Genomic DNA, 22829 nt, shown 5'->3' with positions numbered 1-22829 from the left:
TAATGAGGGAAGGAAATCCATTCAGGGAGTTTCTAAGATTTTTCAGGCCCAACTTACAAATCTTCCATATGCTGTTTCATGCCCAAGAATTGGAGCAAGCAATCCCTGCCTTCTCAGGCCAAACAGGGAAGGCAAAAAATGTCAGGAGGAGAACTATAAAATACAAGGACACTTGCCAAAAAGGGACAGTCTGCAACTTCAGAATGACTGTGCCAGCATTCTTCCTCCTTTCTCCTCCCTTCTGCCTCAATCACTCAAAACCTGCCCCAACAACTGGCTGTGTATATTTGTACATTCACCGTTTGGCAACAGATTGACACAGCTCAGGGGTGTTAAAGGTGGTTCAGAAAGGGTACAGTATGCAGTGGATACAAAAACATTTCAGGGGAGTTCCAACCAAACAAGTTTTTTCCTAAGGTTTTTCAGTACTTTTTCACCTAGGAATCGTAGAACCAATGCCATTAAATCAAAGGGGCAAAGGCTTCTATTCCTGAATATCTGGTACTAAAGAAAGTGTCTTGGAGACCAGTTCTAGATCTTTCCTTCCTGAAATCCATTTCTTCCTTCAGGATTTCGCCCACTGTAAACTAGGCACATGCCGTTTAATGCAGTCTTACCATCACTAATTGAAACTTGCCCAGAATTGTGCAGAATATATATTTTTTTTTGGTGGGGGGGGGGGGGGGTGTAAGTAACTCTCTACTACTAACACCTTGTCCCTAACGACAGTAGCACTGGCATCAGCCAGATTTCTCTGACAAAACAGAAACACAAGTTACTGTTTACCTTTCAAATAAACCAAACTTTAAGCATTTGAATGATAGCATTTAGTTCTGAGCAGTCGCTCCTTTGTAGGCATGTACCAGACATTTAATAATGTTCGTTCTGTAATAAGCTCGTAAGCTAATGAATAAATCGGCCAGAATCATTTAAAATTGAGTAATAAAGGGTGGGAGGGTGGCATAATTGTTAAGGTGTTTGCCTTCGACACAAGAAGCAGGGTTTGATTCTCACATGGAGTAATTGGTTAGGCTTAAAATGTCCACAAGAGCAGTTAGCCTAGTACTAATTTATGAACCTATAAAACTCAGTACTTGAAATAAAGGATTGTACTTTAAAAGTAAATATGCAAGAAGGATTAATCTTGCACGGTAAATTTAGAATAAGTTCTTACTAGCTGACATACACCAGTCTCCACCAGCTAGTCTAAACCCTAACTGTTAGATGAAAGTTGCACTGTGCTCTGTCACTAGCTTTCCAGATCAGAATATAATCTGCAAGGTTTTAACAAGCACATGTTTGTGTTTATGCATGTTCCAGCAAGACATTCTAATTGTGTCCTGATTCAGGTGTTATGCGGGATTTCCAATAGGTTTTGGTTTTAGCTTTTTGAATATGTCTTCACAGTTACATGCATAGGTTGGGTAGAGTCCTAAAAAGTTGGTATCCTTTGAGCTAGAGTAGCATCTTTAAGGAGCATGACGCTAAAGGAAAATCAGACATGTACAGCAGGAGAGGATGCCTGAGGAATGGAGAAAGTGTTTTGGTACCGATTTTTAAGAGTAAGGGTGATTTGCAGAGCTGTAGTAATTACAGACAATTGATCAGTCACAGCATGAAGTTATGGGAAAGAGTAGTGGAAGCTAGGTTAAGAAGGGAGGTGATGATTAGTGATCAGCAGTATGGTTTCATGCCAGGAAAGAGCACTACAGATGCGATGTTTGCTCAGAGTGTTGGAGAAGTACAGAGAAGGTCTGAAGGAGTTGCATTGTGTCTTTGTGGATTTAGAGAAAGCATATGACATGGTGCCTACAGAGGAGTTGTGGTATTGTATGAGGAAGTCGGGAGTGTCCGAGAAATATGTAAGAGTGGTACAGGATATGTATGAGGGTAGTGTGACAGCGGTGAGATCTGCGGTGAGAGTGACGGATGCGTTTAAGGTGGAGTTCGGATTGCATCAAGGATCAGCTCTGAGCCCTTTCTTATTTGCAATAGAGATGGACAGGTTGACAGATGAGATCAGACAGGAGTCCCCGTGGACTATGATGTTTGCAGATGACATTGTGATCTGTAGTGAGAGTAGGGAACAGGTGGAGGAGACCCTGGAGAGGTGGAGGTATGCTCTAGAGAGAAGAGGAATGAAGGTCAGCAGGACTAAGACAGAATATGTGTGTGTGAATGAGAGGGAGGATAGAGGAATGGTGAGGATGCAGGGAGTAGAGGTGGCGAAGGTGGATGAGTTTAAGTAATTGGGATCAACAGTTCAGAGTAATGGTGAGTGTGGAAGAGAGGTGAAGAGTACAGGCAGGATGGAGTGGGTGGAGAAGAGTGTCAGGAGTGATTTGTGACAGACTAGTACCAGTAAGAGTGAAAGGGAAGGTCTACAAGAGGGTAGTGAGACCAGCTATGTTATATGGGTTGGAGACAGTGGCACTGACAAAAAGGCAGGAGTCAGAGCTTGACGTGGCAGAGTTGATGCTGTTAATATTTGAACTGGGTATGACGAGGGTGGACAGGATTTTGGAATAAGTATATTAGAGGGTCAGCCCAGGTTGGAAGGTTTGGAGACAAAGCCAGGGAGGCAAGATTACGTTGGTTTGGACATGTACTGAGGAGGGATGCAGAGTATATTGGGAAAAAGATGCTAAGGATGAAGCTGCCAGGTAACAGGAAAAGAGGAAGGTCTAAGAGAACGTTTATGGATGTGGTTAGAGAGGACATTCAGGTGGTTGGTGTGACAGAGCAAGATGCAGAGGACAGGAAGAAATGGAAACGGTTGATCTGCTGTGGCGACCCCTAACAGGAGCAGCTGAAAGAAGAAGATCATCAAACTCCATAAATTTCTGCAACAGCTGGTGTACATTTTTGTTTTATGTTTCAAATTTCTTTTAAACATTTTAGTTTAATTTAATTAGCATGAAGGTTTCCAACATGTACCAGATATTAAGCATCAACAATTTATATCTAAATGCAAAAAAACAAAAGTGCACCCACTATCTGAATGAACAGACTCCACACTACAAAGTATATGAAAATAAAAAACAAACTGTACAGAGTTCAACACACAACCAGTTTAAATCCTTTGTTAAACTTTTATTAAAAAAGGTTAGTGCTTTCATGAGTGCCAATCTCACTTCATCAGACCATAATACAACTAAGAATTACGTACACATATAAAAAAAAAATCATCCGATGACCGTCTAAAACATCATCTCATAGCAACAATACGATACTAATACATCTAAATAATGCATAAATTATAACAAATCTGGACTATATATATTTCCTATTTAAAAGCAATAACTGCAAGATGTTATAAAAATTGCCCTATAATGCATCTTATAAAAAGCACTCCTACCATTACCAAATCCTATAAACAGTTGTATGTATGCTGTGTATATAAAAACCTCTATTCATCGTGCATGTTACAATATATATCACTATATAAGGGCACTGTAAATAATTTGTTCAAAAAGTGGACCATTTAAAAAAGAGGTCTGGCTTTTAAGACGGGCCTCAGTGGTACTTGATCATTCAAACTCATCTCACCATCTGCTCTAAGGCAAACGATCCACTTAACCTCATTGACCTCAGTTTGATTAAGTGAGCTTGGCACTCGTGAAAGCGACCTTTTTTAGTAAACGTATAACCAGTGATTTGTACTGGAAGCTGGCTGTGTGTCGAATTATTTATATCTGTTCAAATACTTTTCAGGAAGAAGAATTTGTAAAATTAATTTAAAAAATGTTTACTGAGTTTTATGTGGTTAAATCTGGCGTAGACTGTCCATATATTTGTATGAATCCAAATAGCAATATTTTAAGGTTGCTGTCTAGTCTTGAGAATGTTATGCCTCTGTCCACATAAATTGGGTGTTTGAGTTTTCTTTACTTCATGTCAGTATTGAAATTGCTTCGTATAAATTGGAGGTTCTCCTGTTCGATTCTCGGCTGGAGTGCTTTCTGTGTAGAGTCTGCATCTCCTCCCCGTGGTCGAGTGGCCTCTGAAAGACATGCGTGAGTGGGCATGCGTTCGCTGAAGGTTGGGCGTCGGGCTGGCAACTCGGCACCATAAAAAAATTGACTGCCAGTCATTAGCGGACCGGAGTTCTGCTGTGGTGACCCCTAACCGAGAAAAGACAAACGACAACAACTTTGCCAAAAAAATCTATCGGACAAAAGAGAATAGCAAGAAATTCTTCATAGCTTACACTTCTTTATTACCCCTTCTTTACACACTTCTAACTTCAATCAGTTTTACTTTCCTGACTCTCTGTAAATATGCCATAGCACCCTCTCACTTCACTTTGCAGTTCTTGTTTGCATTATACCAAGTGACCTTTAATTTATGTAAACTGGCTAACATTTCTCTAAATATTAAAATTATTGTCATGGAAGCTGTATCTTTCTTTAACCAAATACTGTCATTGTCTAATTTGGTATATTTATTTAAGCTGTAGATTTCTTTGTATTATTTTTAAGCTTATAAAATTATAGATCCAACGTGTTTTCTGTTTGGATTCAACCTTTGGGTTATCAGTTCCAACAAGCCCGCAAGTTGAACTGGGTGGACGGGGAAACACAGATCCATTGTTATGTTAAATACATAACTTTCATTTCTTAAAATTTTTTTAAAATACTTTGGAGCTTTTCTCCTTGGACTTCCATTGAAAATGGGAGCCTACCCAGTCAGACTTTCCTGGTAATCAAATGTCAATAAATAAATAATGTTTCCTTATTCTGTGATTGTCGCACTAATATGTTCATTTTAACATTTATCAAATAATTCTTACGTATCATCATTTGCTTTTTCTTCCTGTAAGCTGGCGTAAATTGTGCCTCATTGTTTCCAAGGTGCAACTTCATTTTAACCATGAGCTCCACATTTCACCATCGATTCCATTAGTCTGTTCCAGTCAAGTACATTCCCAATTAAGTAAATCTTTGCTTTAATTAGCCCATAGAAATGAGTTAATTAGCCCATAGAAATGGGTTAATAGCTGATGTTCCTCCTTCAGGAATAAAATTTCTGACTAGTTCAGTTACTTTTGTTTCTCAGATAATCAATCATGTTTTAATGTCTTAAGACTCTCTTGATGTTTTATCAAGAGAAACTGCTACTGGTTCAGTTACGAGAAGATTTAAATAGTTGCATTCACAAAACTTACCTGACAGTCAAAGCTGAGACTCTAAACTCTAGTCTTGAAAGAGACTGTATTATTTGCCCCTTCTGCTGCTGAGGTCTTGAAAAGATTTGATGTAAGAGGGAAGTTAATTCAGGAGGTTGTCTAGATTTTTCATCCCTCTTTACCTTAGTTTAAAAGTTCTTCTCCCATTCCATTCCAGGTCCCTATTTGCAAGAAACCGCCTTAGTAATTTATAAGAAAACAGGCATTCAAAACCCAATGGCATATAAGCTCCAAAAAAGAAGGGGGAACCTCTTGGAACCAAGAGCTGTCTAAAAAGTCAAACTGACTACCACTTCTAGAATTAGCCTTTCCCACCCTGGCAATCCTTTAAGTATTTCCTTAACTTTAGATCTAGATTTTCCTCAGTGGCATCAGATAGACTCAGACAAATAATTTTGAGAATTATTTACTGTGGAGGCAAACGGGGAAAGGGAGCCCCTTCCTCCATTTCAAGGGAAACCTCCACATCAGCCATACCAGGCATCTGTTTCCTCAATCATCTAGCAGATGTTCCTGGGGTTCATTGAATCACTGCCCCCAGATCAAACAGGAAAAGTATTTTATTTTGGAACGTTTATGGTTCCAAAGGAAGAAAGGAACTTTGAGATCCGTTCTACACCTTTCCTTTCTCAATCCTTTTGTCAGAGTTCCAAAAACTGAAAATATTGTACCTTCATTTACTCACTCATACTGTCTTAGTTTTTTAGTAGCATTAGATTAAAGATTTTTATCACGTTTCCAGTTCTCAAAGATTTCAGTCATTTTTTAAAGATTTCTATATCTCTGTCATACTTCCAATTCTCTGTATTACCCTTCGGATTATCTGCAGCACCAAGGATATTTGTGAAGTGTCTGGCACCTATGATCGTTTATTGCAGGTTGCAAGGTATTTTTACTTTTCCATATGTAGACTGTTATATTTGCATAGTCATTCACAAAATATCAGGAGTCTCTGATCTGCTTAAAGGAGCCCCTCCACAGTTTGCGATTCCAGGTAAACATCTTCTCATTTTTTTTCACAGGATAGTATTTCTGGGATGCCATTTGATTGCATCCTTTGAGCGATTTCTTTTCTCAGGACAAACTAGATCTCTGCACAGAACAATTCCCAATCCTTTTCACATCAGTCTCTGGTTTCCACTAGGGAATGCCTAATGATTCTAGTTTTCATGGCATCTCTGATTCTCATGATTCCTCCGTCCACAATTCATAGGAGGAAAATACAGTGGTTCTTCAAATCAGTCTCTTCGCAACAGCAACACCCCCGCTCCTTTCAGATTCCTGCAGTATGATTTGTAAAAAAGGGAATTGCGCTGATGGGAGGAGAAAATATCTCGGTCCTGATCTTCCTGTCTCCCTTCCATTGCCCAGTCAAGTCTGTAACTACAGTTGCATTAGACTTTGTTTAGGGACTGGATTATGTGGGGATGAAAGTTCAAGGTCTTTGGGACAAGCAGGACAGACCAAAACACACTCGTCAGTAATGATGGTAATGAATGCTTTCATATCATCAGCTCCTCATTGGAATCCAGAACCTCTGCGGGTATAACAGCATCAGAGTTGAGTGGTATATAAACACTGGGGGGGGGGGGGGGGCGGTTTCATCCCCTTTGCAGACATACCAGGGATGTTGCAGCTATGCACAATCTGATCCCTCCGGGCTTTTTACATTCGTTCAAAGCAAAACATTATTGCAGACCAGCTGAGCAGGGCCAGGGCAGATTCCCACAAAGTGAAATGGAATTTTGAGGTCTTCCAGGAATATGGACACACACAATTGATGCAACCTCTGCGAGTATGGCAGCTGCAGGGTCCCAAAGTGGGCAATGTAGCAGGCAAAAAAGGAGGACCAGCATATAAGGCACCTTGAATTGGTAGAAAATACTTTATTAAAAGTGTTAAGTTCTTAGAACACAGACCGGTTTCGGCACATACAAAATTCAGAGCCTTCTTCACTGAAGGGGGGTTCAAGCCATCTTAGGGAATGTAGAGCTTTACAGTGATGAATAGGGGGGTTGGGTTTATGGCAAATTCTGCAATTTTGTTATAGCAGCTTTCTATTTTTTTTCTTGGGGAGGTCTGTAAGTTAGTTTGAATTAGGGCCACATATAACAGTGAGAGCAAGAGGTAAGTTTTGGACAGGGTAACTTTGGTAGCTGCAGTGAGGAAGTTTTTATTCCTGTATAGCATGAGTAGTTTCTGGTGTTTAATAGTGTTTTATATGTATATAGCAGACATGAGATTGTCAGTTGTGACCTCCCTAAGGAAAAAAAAATAATTTCCATGATAATTTGTTCACTGGCTTTGCATGTTAGGCTTGTTAGGCTCATGGGTCTGTAGTTCCCTGGATTGGTTGGTCCATCCGTATGGAGGGGAGTGACTGTTACTGACCTCCATTCAAGGCTGTAGTTGGAGTGCCTCAAATTGTCCTGATAGGTCATGTTTTAGACTGTTCAGGATGCAACCAGGGATGCTATCGGGAGCCATGGAGGCAGTGTTCTTGTTTTTAGCAAGTACTCCCAGCACCTGTTCCCTGCTGATACCTGGGAGAAGTATGTTGGAGGGGATTTCACCTAGTGGAGCTTGGGGTGGGGGAGGGTGAAGTTTGAAGTAGATTTGTTGTCATCTTGATTGGTGTAGGTGGTACCATTCAACACCAGTTCAACAAACTGTTTGCTACCTCTAAGTTTCCAGACCTAGATGAAGGCATTTTGATTTTCCATAGCCTGTGAGGTGATCCTGACATCATAGTTGGCTTTGAGAAATTAATTATACTACTTAGTTTCTTGTTTAGTTGTACAACAGAGCATTTTTTTAAGGAAGTTGTTTTTCCCAGTTCTGTCCATGAATAATTTTCTTTTATTATGTACCCTGTTTAGGTGAGGATTCCACTAGTGGGGTTTGTTTTTAATGTTCGTTTCTGGTAGGCGCAGCAATCTCTGTGCAGCCATTCACGCTTGTATAGTGTCTCTGTGAATTATTCTGCTCAGGTTGCTGTGGTCATTGAGTTGGGGGAAGCTTCGAATTTTGACAGTGTTACTTAATAGGATGTAGTTTGCCTTTGAATGTTCCTACCCGCAGTTTACAGCTGTAGCCTTTGTCTTATTGTCATTCATTTTACCCCCCTCCCCAAAAAAAAAACACTGTTTCAGAATGTTCCAAAGCACTAAACTGTCCTTTTTTTGGATGGATTGGATACAAAATATCTGCAAATGAAGCCAACTTTGTTTGATTAAAATACCAGTTACATACCTGACTGAAAGTCCCTTATTTTTTTGCCTGTGGTTCTAAGCATAACAGAAATAACAAAGGGGAAGGAGGGACACCCCTGCCTGTTTCCTCTGTTAAGACATAACTTATCATAGAAGAACCCAGCCAGTTTGATTTTTGCCTCTGATCCCTTATGTATTCTCCTAATTAACCCTGTTATTGTATCAGGGATTGCAGATAGATGCTTCCATTGCCCTACTTATAAAACTCCCAGCTAGTCTGTTGAATGTTTTCTCTGTATCAAGATCCAACAAAACGATATTTTCTTAAATTCTGCTTCCCTCTGGATCATCATTGTTCTGTTAATGTTGTCAAATGTTTGCCTGCCCTTTCCAAAACTACATTTATCAATTTTGGCAACACTTTGTCATTATTTTAGCCATTATAGACATAAACACTTTAATCATGGTTTACAATTGAAATGGGCCTATCTGAAGTTGGATCTGACTGGTCTTTACCGTCTTTGGGTATTGTAGTTACCACAGCTTTTCTCCAGGATGTTGGTGTTTCCCTCCTTTTTAATTTTAAATACTGTTAAGCAAAACCTTCCAGATATTTATCACTTTCTTCTCTGCTAAATTCCAAATTTCCACAGGAATACCATCTATTCCTGGACAGTATCCCACAGATTGGTTATACATCACTTATTTTGTTTTTATCTCATCTGTTCCTGTCTCTGTTGAGCCTCATTGAATTCTAACCTTGACATCTTATTTAAGTCTTCCATAAATATTTCCACTTGTGCTTTTTCTTGATTTCCAGATTTCTCTGCATTATACACATTTTCATAAAATTTCTGAAATGTATAACATCTCTACAGGATCTCTGGTTATTTTTCTCGTTTTAGGTTCCGTACGTTTGGCAACACTTTCTAGTTTGTTGCTCATGTCATGTGTTTTTTAGCTCTGAAGTTATCAAAAATAGTTGCTTAACAGCAGTCTTTCTTAACCCAATTCAGGTACTTCCTTATTTCTGTTTAGCACTCTGCACTTTCATCTCTTCTTCTTTGAGATTCCCCTTATTCTGCAGTACTTTTAACCTTTGTCAACTTCACTAAATAATTATTCTAACAACTTGGTCATATCTGTCGTCTTTAATTTCTACACTTTATTTTTTTTAACTCCACTTTCATTTTATCCTACTCGCTAGCTATAGCATCTGAAGAAGTTTGTCTTCCCTGTTAACTCCCAAAATTACCTATGCAAAAGTAAGAGAAAACATGACAGCTCTACATATATTATGATCTATGCACTTTTACACCCATCCTCCACCTCAGCAACACAAAACTAGAACCTATTAACTTGTACTTTTGTCCAGCCTTTTTTTTTTCATTGTAATGCCTACATTTTACTATACTTTCCTTATCCACACACGGCAATATCTGAAAATGCTTTACTGTAAAACATGTAATTTATATCATGAAAAGTTTTGCAGAAATACTGTTAAGAACAGAAATTGTCTTCCTTACAGTTATCCATTTATTTTATTTTCTGTTCTCCTTGATGTCCTTCCAAACGTTTATGTCATGGAGTGGGGAAAAAGCTATTCAGTCCCCAGCAAATTTCAAGTCAACAAAAGTCCATTTTTAGACTTTTTCCTTGTGTATCCATCTTTCACAAATATGAGTGATGTTTTGCAAGCTCACATTTATTAACTAATTTTTATGCTGCTGATCTTCCTGTTCATCTTCATCTCCCAACTCCGGACTCCATTTCATTTCCAAGGTACTCATAGGTTCATAGGTTAGTACTAGGCTGACTGCTCTTGCAAGCCATTTTAAACCTAGCCAATTATCCCTTGTGAGACTCGAACCCTGCACCTTGTGTTTGTAAGGCAAATACCTTAACCATTAGGCCACGCTCCCAACCCACTCGCAATTAAACTCCTGTGGTTTTCATGTCTCTGAAGTCTTTTTGTTTGGATTCATTTGAAAAGGTTTCACTGGCAAAGTATTTCTCTGACATCTATTAGAAGAATGAGAAGTAGTCTCGCTTTATGCTTGATGGAGTGAACATACTTTTCTATTTCCTCCTTTGACTTTGATCCTCCAGGAAAAAAATATTCTGAAGAAAGTTGAATACAGCAGCTTGAATCTCACACCTGCCTCTTGACATCTCCTGATTGCTGTAATAAATTTGCTTCTCTTCTGCATGATGTACAGTGAATAATAATTTTCCATAAACACTCTACTGTCTCCAACTTTTTATACTTTGCCCTTCTACTATGGTTTTGTCAGGATCAACTCTTTTTCTTGATGGTAGGACTGCACATTTACTAATACAAGTCTTTGCTGCTTTCTCATTGCCAGGTTTGGTGCGTACACATGATGTGCCCTTTCAATTAACAGATACTGCTGTGGAATACCAGTCCAGGTGCTTATTTGTGATTTCATAAAATTAATAGTCTGTTCCTTCCAGTTTCTCTGATGCAGCAGAAAGTCACAGGTTTTCCCTGTGTGCTCTGTCCTGTACTTCTGCAATTTTTTTGAAACATCTCTTCTTGAGCATTTCATGCTCAGCCTTTTCTTCATTTTGACCTTTGATTTTTGCAGTTTTATCAATTCATTTGAATATCTGTTGAAAGCTTCTTCCATTTTTTCCAGCCTTTTGTTATTTGAGTTGATACACTTGTTCAGTGTTTTGTTTTAATCAGCTCTGAGCACATTGGAGTTATTTTTTCATCTAGATTACTGGAAGCCTTGCACCGAAGCTAGTGATTGAACTTTTTGATGAATAGCTGTAGGATTGTTCCCAGTCAGTGTTTTGTCTTTACCTTTTCTAGTTGATTTTCTTTCAGGCTGTCTTGGTTTCTTCTTTGCTGTCATGCTGGCAATATACTTACTAGCTAGTAACTGAGTTTACCAAAGGTGGCAGAGTTCCTGGCCTTTATCTCTGTTTCAGTTAAGCTGTTTATTGGTTTGCATCCATCTTGGAAGTCCCTGAATGATGGGGTTTTGACTCCTATCAGGCAATATTTTTTTTTTGAGGAGGTTCTTTGGGTTGTGCAAGATGCCAGAAAACCCACTACTAGAAAATCCTGCGTGGCTAAATGGAAGAGATTTTGTATTTGGTGTTTCAGGGGTGACCAAGACCCTTTTTTCTGTATCCCTACAGTCCTTTATCTGTGTAAATTGCTTAATGCTGGTTTGCCGTATTCTTCTATTAAAGTTCATTTGTCTGCCTTTGAGTCTGCCTTTGGCTTGCAGTTTTGAAGTCGACCAATTCCTTAAAGGCATCCTTCATATCTGGCCGCCAAGCCTATTCCTCATCTTCAAGACCTGAATTATTGTTGAAAAATTGACTTGGCCCTTCTTCCTTGCAACATTGTACTTGGAAGACTGTATTGTTAGTGGCTGTTACTTCTGCCCAGGTAATTTGAGCTTCAAGCCCTTAAGGCGGTTCCTCCTTTATTTGATTTTTGAGAAGGACAGGGCATCTCTTCATACCAGTCCTTTTACATTCAAGGTGGTTAATGATTTGTCATTGAATCAGTCCATTCATTTTCATTCCTTCCTTTTTTTTTTTTTCCTTCTTCACAGTCTGCTAATGAGAAGGTACTACACACCTTGGATTTACATAGACTGTCCAAGTATTACTTGGATAAGACAAAAAATGTATGGGAAAATTTAACCAACTTTGTTTTCTTTCATGCTAGGAAATTGGGTTTGGCAGTGCCTAAGGAAACCATCTCCTCTTGCATTCTTAAGGCTGTTTCTTTTTGTTCGTTTCACAGACAGCTTTCCTGTTCTGTTTCTGCTCATTCTACCAAGGCAGTAGCCTCGTAGTGTTTTTTTTTGCATGGGTCTGGATACTAGATCCATCTTGGAAGCTGCTGCTTGGCCTTTTCTTCACACTTTTACCAAATGTTATAGGTTGGATGCCATTTCCAAGGCCAGAGCAAAATTTCCCCGGGAGTATCTTTCATGGATTTGTGGAGGGCTCTTCCCTGCTTTCCTCCTAACATACTTTCCAGCAACTTTTCTACTCTACCCAAGAGTATAGAGTACTGCAGCAGTGATAAAGAAAGACACAATAAGTTTTTGTATGAGCTTTCCATAACTGTAGGTGCTGTGCTTCTCGCTGTTGCAGTATTCAGTCCCTACTTTCTGCCCTGTTTTTTTCTATTGTCCTCCTGACTGAGTCTCTTCCTACTCCATCCTTATCTCCTCCTAATTCCTTATATGAGTGAGCATGTTGTTTCTCTGGAGTTGCTTCGATTCCCCTGGGGTACTTCATTTCTGAGAATTAAGCATCTGTATGTCACATATGTACCTTCCACCTTGCACTTTGGACATAATATCTGACATACACTTCCTGGAAGCTGTAAAGGCTTTGGTATACTGACAGGATATTAGGCTATCATTGGCAGGTTATTCCAAGAGTAGAGAGTACTGCAACATTGAGAAGTCTGACAGCTACTGTTATGGTAAGATCATACACAACTTTTCTTTTTTGTTTTACTTTTTATAATCACATGTGTAACCTATTGGTTTCCTTTTGTTGTTTAGTGTTTTATTTTTTTTTTGTTTTGATCAAACTCCCTGGTGATTATTCATTATAAACTCATATATATTTATCTTTTTCTAGCATATTCTCATTCTCAGAGGACTAGTCTCCTTTATGTTGTGGTAATAAAAGTCTGAACAGTTGGTGCTCTAACTATTGATTTTCTACAGCTCTCCAAGCTGTTCATCAGTTATGGTGGGTGGAAGGTGCCCTCTAAGGCTTTGAATACTGGCCTATTGTCTTATCCTTGGCAGGGTATAACTTTTGCAGTAGCATGGATTTGTTCGAACGTCTGTTGTTGCAGTAAGTTCCGCTCCACAACTATACTTTCCTTTGTTTTAAGTACCCTTGCAAATCTGCTCTTTGTTAACCTGCTTGGTGGGATGTTGCTTCATCTATAGAATGTTCAACAAGAGATTGTCCTCTATGGTGTTTTGACGATGGATTAAAAAGTGACAATCCCTTAGCTGACACACTTCAGGAGTGCCTGTGTTTTAGCATGCATCACATTTTAAAAAGTTCATTGATGTAATCAGATCAGGCAGGCCTAGAGTTTTGGACTCTGACAGAACAGCCACTGTTGTATTTCCTTCATACTTTTAAGTTTGTCTTGCTGAGTAATTGACACACAGGCCAGCCTCTGTGTACTTGAGCAGTCAATATTGTTTGGTAAGGTGTTAGGCATGATGGTTCATCCTTTTCTTCACAAGCAACTTCTAGTGGAGTCTTAGTAAATGCCTGGAGTTTGGTATTGGCTGTTGGGATTGTTTTTGTGGCGAGGTTTTGTGTAGGCTTGAGCTAGCATCTTGATTGGTGCAGTTGACAAATTCCATCCCGACTTGACTAAAATATGTATATGGATTATATTCTGTTAAATGCAGTCTTGGTAATGCTTGGTGCTGTACTTAAGGTAACAATTGCCAGATAAAGTGGTTTGCTATATATGCCACCCTTTAAAGTAAAATTTAAAAACTGCCCCTCTACTAGAGGGTTGCCGGTCTTGTACAGTAGCAGGAAATAAAGGCTACCATATCTACATAATTTCTTTAAAACTTTAGGAATATCTTTAAAAAAAGAAAGACTTCAGTAGGTTGAGCTTTAATGACCAAACAGGTGCACATTTTTCTTTATATATATATATATATATATAAAAAAAAAAAAAAGAATCCAGGCAAATTAAAATGCCAACATTTGCCTGACTTTTCCTGCCCAGTCATGGACTTTGGGTACCATCTATGTTCTTGAGGGTGTGTGGAAAAAATTGTAGAAACCTAAAATGAAAATGAATAAATAAAGGGTGCATATGTAGAGTTTTGAAATGAGGGGGTTCACTGATCAGTAGCCAGGGGGAAGTTTTGCAGTAGTATGGGCTTAACACCAACTAGAGCAGAAAGTATTTCTTCATCAGGTGGTGAACTTGGGTACTGAAAAAGATTGGAGTGCTTTCCAGTTTTAACTGTGCAGGGAAGTCGCAGCTTACTGGTGTTCACATATGCATCTTTCTTTTCTGTCCTAAAGGGAGAATTGAAAAACATATGGATAAGAATTTATTTCTGCAGCTATAATTCCCGAAATTCCCCAGTGAGGAGATTTGGAGATGCTAAAATCAGAAGGTTGCGGCATCTGAACGTGCCGTCAGGAGCTTTCATTTGTCAAATAGCATTATAGAATGTAGGAGTATAATTACTAAATCTTTTGGCTGATGTCTGAGTGATGCAAAGTGTCTTAGGTTCATAGGTTCATAGGTTCATACTAGGCTATCTGCCCAAGGGCATTTACAAGCCTAGCCCTTCGTTTTGTGGCTTACGCCACCCCTTTAGTATGGGGAACTATACCCATTATTTTGCTGTGCCTCTGTCGAGCAGTGACACTGAGGTAATCCCTGGGGTATATCTGCGATCTCCCATCCATTGGTCAAGATTTCTCTTGAACAAGGCCAGCGAGGTGCTCTGCCTCACATGTACCGGGATTTTGTTCCACAGCATAGGGAGTCTTTGGGTGATGAATCTATCCCTCCAGCACGTCCTATTAATAGCCGTGTCGAGGTTTAAGTCTCCCGCCCTTGTGGCTCTGATGGATCTAGATTTTTTGAGGTAAAGCATATTCATCAAATCTGGGTTTGACATGGCCTTGTATGTTAGGCAAAGGTCACCTATGAGCAAGCGGTAAGCGACTGAATAGAGCTGGAGTTCTTTCAGTCTGGCAGCATAGGACAGATTTTTGAGACCCTTTATCCTTTTGGTGAGGAACTTTTGTGGCCTCTCCAGCTGCTGCAAGTGCCGGGTCAGATACATTCCGAATGGGGCATTGTACTCAATCATTGGTCTGATGAGTGATGAGTAAAGGGAGACTATGACCTCCCTTGATCTAGATGAGAATCCCTTCATGATAAGGTGGGCAATGTAGAAGGTCTTCCTAACTACTTTAGCTACATGGGTGTCGAATGACAGACTACTATCAACCTGGGTCCCCAGGTCCCTGATAACTACTTCTGTGCTCAGTGGATTGCCACCTATTTGGTAGCTAGGGGTAACCTTGTTTTTCCCGAAGGGTATGACTATGCATTTTTTGGCATTTAACTTTAGGCCGTGGCTCTGGCACCAGTTATCCGCTTCTGTGAGACCCTTCTGAAGGATATCTGTGTCAGATGTGTTTTCTACTATGGCCCAGTTTGCAGTCATCTGCAAACTTTGTCAGCCATAACCCTCCTGTGTTTGCTTGTACTGAAAAGTAGATGCCAAACAAGAGTGGGCCCAGGACTGAGCCCTGTGGGACACCACTTGTGACAGGCTTTGAGTCTGACATGGCGCCAGCAACTCTGACCCTGTGGGTTCTGTCACTCAGCCAGTTTGCAACCCATCTTGTGATGTATGGGTTAACATTTAAGCTGATGAGTTTTTCAATGATACCCGAGTGGAGTATTGTATCGAAGGCCTTAGCCAGATCGAGGTAGGCTGTATGGACTGCCTTTCCCTCATCAATGGCTTTGGTGACTGTTTCGAAAAAGTCAACCAAGTTTAAAAGGCATGATCTGCCTTTGACAAAGCCAAACTGGGTTGGATCCAAAGTCTGCAAATTCCCTATGTCTTTATTTATGAGGTCCATTATGATCCTCTCCATGGCTTGGCAGATAAGGCTTGTCAAGCTAATGGGCCGGTAATTTCCAGGGTCTGTGGAGGCACCGCCTTTGTGAAGTGGGACCACAGTTTCAGTGCGCCACTCCCTGGGTACGTATCCGGAGGTAAGACTTTGATTAAACAGCTGTCCTAGCTGTGGGTTTAATTCCTCATTGAGTTCGTGGAGCACGCAGCCGGGGACACCATCAGGTCCCATGGATGCTGTGTTTTTTGCTTTGGAGAGAGCAGTTCTCACTTGGGCGCTGGAGATGTTTGGGGGGCAGCACTCATTTGGTATAGATATCTCTCCTTTTGGGGGGGAGGGGGGGGAGAAGTTTGCACTGAACCTGTCAGCCAGTATGTTGGCAATGTCTGTAGGATCTTTAGCACACTGATATCCAGATTGTCTACAGCGATATGCTCAAGAGACTGTATGAGCTTTCATGGAGATCTTCCTTGCCTGTTTCTTGAAGCTGAGTTCCTTGGTCTGTGTGCAGTTGTATCAGCTGGTTTTTTAGACTCTTAATTGATTCCATGTATACCAAATGCTATAATCTGACCTTTAACTGGTTACAGCATTCTGATACGTGCATTTGTTTGCTGTGATTTACTGGTAAAAGTTGAATAGGGCTACTCTGCAATTTTGAGGGGAACTGAATTGAGTTTCACCTTTTCAGGATGGTTGCACTTTCCTTCTAATTAAGTTTTATTAAAACTACTCTAATGTATACAAAAGTACAAATTGTACGTGTATATGTTTAAAGCATATGTAGTTGTATTTGCTTGCAGTCTGTATATGAACTCAAACGTCTGTTGCAGATTTTTTCTATATGACTTTAACACTTGGTTGTTCAGTACAACATCTGCAGACATAGTTAATATAAACCCTGTACGAACACAGTAATGTTTAACATAAACTGTATGAGCACAGTATTGTTTAATAGAAATGCTGTACGAACATGGTACTGTTCGGAAGTTGTGCTGTCAGTCTGTTATAAAGCTTATTTAAAACATTGAAAAAAAAAAGTTAGTCAGTCATGGGACATACGTAAGTACTAGACTAGCTGCCCTTGCAGACCATTTTAAGTTTAGCGAATTTCTTCACAAGGGTGAGAAACAAACCCTGTAGCTTGTGTCTTTGAGTTAAACACCTTAACCATTATGTCAACCCCATTTATAAGTGGATAGCAGTTTAATTGTGCTGTCTATAAAGCCTAATACTACAGGAAGTGGGTTAGCTGTACTGCTCGATTACTCTGCTCCAGTTTAACAGTCTCATTCTGTTTTGTAGTGCTGGCTTCATCTCTAAACTTCCATCTCCAACTATCAATCACTGAAAACTGACTTAAAGGTGTGACTTGAAATATTACAGTACAAAGATGCCAGAATCCTTCCCTGTATGTCAGTCCATGTTGCGTCTTAACTGTACAGATCTGAAAGCTGGCAGTTGTGCATTCTTTTGCCCTCTGACCTGTTATTTATTTATTTTTTTTAATTGATAGGCGCATTGAATGTCTGGCTGTGAAGATGATCTTCCTCCTGCTGTGCTACTGACTCCTACGAGTCTAGGCCTGATGGTGTTAAGAGTATGGACTTAACTAATGGACAATCGAGCAATGTAGCTGCCACTGCTTCAGAGGTAATGTATCTAGCACCAAGAACCTGCCCTCCAGTGTCCCTCTTGATGTGTGTTCATGATGGAATTTATGGCTGAAAGCTTGCTGTAGCACTTATTCTTTAAAGTATGGGCACATTAACTTTGTTTTTGTATAATTGAATAGAAAAAGGGTTAGAGTTTTAACAGTCAGTTTTATTTTTGAAAGTACATAAGATAACTTAGTTTTAAAGCATGCAGTGCATTTAAAATATGCACTGCTGGGTAGGAGTGTAGTCAGTTTAATATTTCCATCCATAGTAAAGATCTAGGGGTGCTACTCGGAAACTTGGTATATAACAGCTGGACTGGGATGAGGTCAAAGATGTTTAGAGAATGGGCAAAACATAAATCTTCACCCCTTTGGCGAACGAATGATGTTCATCATGCCTCACTTTTGCAGTAATGACTTTTAGGATTTCTTGCTGTGAAAGCCCATGGCCTTCTATAAATTTCATCTCGTCTCCTGGGCCCTGTTAGGACACACTTTCTACATCATTAGAACTCATACAACCAGAGTTGTCAGTGTACCAATTGATCCAAAGCCAGAGATGGAACTTCAAAACAGAAGTACCTCATTGGGGAACTTTTTTTGTTATTTTATTCTTAGATGTCAGTTAAATCAGTTTGCCTAAAGTATGGAAAAAAACGGTCTCCCAGAGGTATGTACATGCTTTGTTTTTTTTTTTTTTTTTTATTCCTGCATGGGCCCAGGGTACAATGTGCCCAATTTTCCCAATGTACTTTGTTTAATAAGGACTAGTATGGGGCCAGAGTCTAAGTAAAAACACTTGGAAAAAGAGAGTGAGTGGAGAAAAAAAGCAAGCATCAGTGGTCATTACGTGGCATGGCATCCACCAGTCTGACTGCTGACCTCCCTCACAAAAGGAAGGAGAAGATTCTGAAAGTAGTTAGTGAATCTGACAACAGCATTTCTGCATCGGAGATCCCATCTAGGCCTGATGTTGTTTAGAGAGGTGAAACACGTCACAACACCTCTGCTGACTGTGCCTGAGATGTCTGGTGCAACCCCTAGGGAGGCCACCATGTCATCAGCATCTTTAGCTTCCTCTCAATCTGAGACCTCCGTGGTATTAAATGGGTGCAGAACTGCTAGGCAGGGACATGCTTCCCACTCCCACTTATGGTGATCTGTGGGGGGAGGGTAGTTTTCCCCACTCTAGTGCTCAAGAGGAGATTGCAGCAGGCTGGATGGAAGTAGCGACTACCCATGCACAGCCTGCTCCTGCCCCCATTGATGACAAACCCAAGATTAGACCCAAGCCAGAGTATGAGTGCAGCTGTTAACTTGCCCCAGCCAACTCCACTTGAAACTCTGCCTCCTCCTAGGCCTGTGCACAGGACCCGATCAGATAAACTAAGGATCTAATATTGTTTAAGATCATGATAATGGGGCCCTGATAGAGCCAAAACCAGGAACATCTGCTAAAAGAAAAAGGGACCTTCTCAGGAGTCCTCGAATTCCTAGGACTCAGAAGATGAGTTAGCATATGTGAACTAAATTTCTTCGGAGTCATATGCCAACTCCAAGTCAGAAAACACTATTGCTTCAGCCTCACCACCTTGGGGATCTATATTTTTAGGGAGAGTGCATATGATGAGTGTCTTTTTTAGCTATGAAGTTCACAGGCACACTCAATCCAAGAGAAGGGTCAGGAAGTTTCTCCATCTACTGGACCATAAATCCCTGTCTATTCCTCCAGTTCTAGAAGTGGTGGATGAATGATATATATGACACATCCTTGCAGCCTGACTCCCAATCCCCTGTCCCTGGAAACTTGACCAGTGCTATAAAGCCTTGGACACACAAACACCTGTACAAAAATCTTGCTACATATCGTGTGCTGGTCTCTTCAGGGAGAGCCAGGGCCACCCTTCTAAGACTCCCTCACCAAATTATAAGTAGAGTAGAACTTTTGACAGATTTGACAAGAAAGCTTATTGGTCAGCTGCTTTGAATGCGAGAACCTTAAATTGACAGTTTCACATGATTAAATTCCAGGAATCTCTGCTGGACTATATAAGTAGAAACTTTAGGGCGTAGAAAATAAGGTTCTCCAAAAAGAAGAGGTTTGACTTAAGCAATGGTGGTTCTCAAGTGGCAAAATGCACTTTGAAATGTGACGGTTTCTGCTTTGTTGTATATACAGTATATGTTTAATTCTAAAAATGTTTCTGTTGTGAAATTTTTGATCCTGTCACAAGTGGCAGAGTCGGTCTCGCTTTCTGTTTTGTGGCTTATGCAGAATTATTTGATTAGATTCTGCTTGCTTATCAATAGGTTTTATTCGCATGCGTGTCAGTCTGGGTTTGTTTTGTATGTCTGCATTTTGTTGATCCTGACCGGTTCCTAACATACTGGTGTATAATTCCTTTTGGGAAGAAAAACCTGAAAGTTCATAAATAGATAACCAGAGCTGTGTCCTGTACCTTGACTGATGGTCTGTATTACACTTAACTGAAAGGGATTGGTACTGTCAGTTTTGACAGTGATTAAAAGAGACTTCTGTTGCTTAAATATATTCCTGGAAATTACTGTTTTATTTCAAACTCTAAGCTAAAAATCTGAGTTTAAAAAGGCCCCTTTTGTGTTTTAAGTTGAAAGAGTGGTACTAAATGTGTGCATAATTACAGGGTGAGATTGATGATGCTGCTTCAAAAGATATTAAGTTTGTCATTTTCATTTAGATATTTGAATGAGGTACTAAATTGTTTGGCGACCTGCAGTCTTGAATATCTAATTCTGATAAATCTCCAGTCTATCAAGAGAGGCTGAAAGCTTTGTTGACTTATTCAGTGTCTAAACAGACTTTTGAGGGGAGTTACCTGTCTTACTGCACTGTTAGAGACCCAGTTGTCCTGAACGACCTCGTTCTGCACAAGTCTAGTATATCCACCAGTGGTAGAGCCAGGGACCTAACTCTTCAGCATCTGACAAATTAAAAAGTGATGGAGGGACAGGTTTATTAACCCAGCTCTGTTTATGTAAATCACTTGGTATTTCAGGTATGAATTACATGAAAATTATGCACTTTTCATTGGCTGTGGTAGCCCTTTCACTGACCCATTAGTTGTGGTGTTGATTAGATTCCATCAGATAAGGAGGAATCTCCCTTTCCAGTCCTTCCTGTTGTATTGTGCCTACATTTGTTCTAGCTGTCACTTTGGTACTAACAGGATAAAAGCTATCCGTGCAGGTTTGCAGAACTACTCTGTTTCATAGGTTCATAGATAGGTACTAGGCTATCGGCCCAAAGGCCTTCGTAACCCTAGCCAGCAAGGTTCCATAACTTACGCCACACAAGAAAGTTATTTTCCTGTGCCACTGTCCAGCAGAGAGACAGAAGTGATCCCTGGGGTGTATCACCTATTTCCCATCCACTCATCAAGATCTTTCTTGGAGTGCTAATGAAGAACTTTGCTTGACATAGATGGGTAGCTTGTTCCAGAGTATGGGAAGTCTCTGGGGCAGGAATCTATCCCTCCAGCATGTACTGTTTATTGTGGTGACAAGGTTTAGGTCCCTACAGCGTAGTTCATGTCAACTGTGCCAGGTGACGAGAAATCCATCACCTGTTCTTGCCCAACCACTGAGAGAGTTTATCACCAATGTTGCACTTTTCCTTCTAGTGCTGTCAGGCCTTGTAGCACTCTGGCGTGGTCTTATGATAGTGGGCTAGTGTAACTGACTAGTTTTATACATAGTGTAATAAACCAACATTGACTAATTCCATCAGTACATGGTATGCGTAGAGTACTAGTCAGTCTCATCTCTCATGTCATCATCAGCCCCCTTTTTCTGTTTATTTCTACATGGCGTTGAGGTGTCGTGTCACTTGTTGCCATCTCTCCCTATTCATTGCTACTCTCCTACCTTCTTTGATACCTGATTGTTGGTCTTCTCTCACACACTCCATCCACCTCTTTGCTGGGCACCCTTGTTTCCTCTTGCCTTTGTTCTGCCTGTCGTAAGTCATCTTCACCAGATTGTCTTCTGCTTTTCTGCATATGTGCCCAAACCGCTGTAATCTTTTTTCTTTGACCTTTTCTGTAATTGTAGCTACTTTGACTTCTGCTCTTATGTCCTCATTTCTTCATCTGTCCCATAGTGTGCATCCTACCACCTGTCTCACACACTTCATCTCCACCACCTGCTTTCTTGACTGTTTTGCCTTTATTGCCCGGGTTTCTGTACTATACAGTAGTACTAGTCTAACCACTGTTTTGTACACCTTAGTTTTTAACTTTTTTGGCATTCTTCTGTCATACAGTGCCCCTGATACTCTATGCCATTTGTCTGCAGCCCCTCTAATTCTAACTTTGACCTCTTCATTCAGGTTTCCCTTCTCCTCAACCACCCCTCTCAGATTCTTGAAGCTGTTAACCTGTTTCACTATTTTCCCATCTATCCCAATTCTCAGCTTCTTCTGATTTCCCACATTTGCTGCCTTTACCACTGTCATATCTGTGCTTAGTTTATCCCATTTGCCTTCACTTTAGTATTCCATTCCCCTGTCTTTTGCTGAAGTTGTTGCTTAGAGTCTGTTTGTAATGCCACATCATCTGCATTCAGTAACTTTGTTGACCTGTCCCCTCCAACATGTTTGCTAATGTAATCCATCATCCGTATGAACAGCAGTGGGCTCAGAGCCGAACCCTGATAAACACCCGCTCGGAATCCTGTGCAAGACCGAATGCTATTCATACTGGAGTCCTTGGCCCCTTGTAGGTTGCTTGCACTAATTCTACCAGTGTTTTTGGGACTATGAACCACCACAGGACTGCCCAAATCAGCTTTCTTGGGATGTGGTCATATGCTTTTTCCAAGTCTAGGAATGCTCACTTGGACTCTGTTATTTCTAGTTTCTAAAGTATCTGTCTCGCTGCAAACATCAGATCAGTTGTGCTGCATCCTGAACTGAATCCGAACTGTTCATTTCCCATCTTACTTTCTTACTGCTCTGTGTATTCCTTTATCAATCACAGTTTCCAGGACTTTCATTCAGTGTGATGAGTTTGATATCTCTGTACTGCCCACAGTTGTGAATGTTCACTTTGTTCTTGTACGCTGGCAC

The 22829-nt window shown here is 40.3% G+C and overlaps 1 protein-coding gene across 1 annotated transcript in view; it reads left to right on the top strand.

Annotated features, from left to right (window-relative positions):
• The window catches only part of RALGPS2 (Ral GEF with PH domain and SH3 binding motif 2), a 2773917-nt gene that overhangs the window by 1043513 nt on the left and 1707575 nt on the right, over positions 1-22829 (top strand). Inside the window, exon 3 of the mRNA XM_044085226.1 lies at positions 17582-17718. Within this exon, the coding sequence (XP_043941161.1) occupies positions 17668-17718 (51 nt within the window). The 5' untranslated portion in view covers positions 17582-17667. The remainder of the gene's footprint in view (positions 1-17581; positions 17719-22829) is intronic.

This window comes from Protopterus annectens, chromosome 10.part0 (genome assembly GCF_019279795.1).
Source record: "Protopterus annectens isolate FY-2018-M chromosome 10.part0, PAN1.0, whole genome shotgun sequence".
Lineage (NCBI taxonomy): Eukaryota > Metazoa > Chordata > Ceratodontiformes > Protopteridae > Protopterus > Protopterus annectens.
This window is presented reverse-complemented; position numbering and strand designations above follow the sequence as displayed.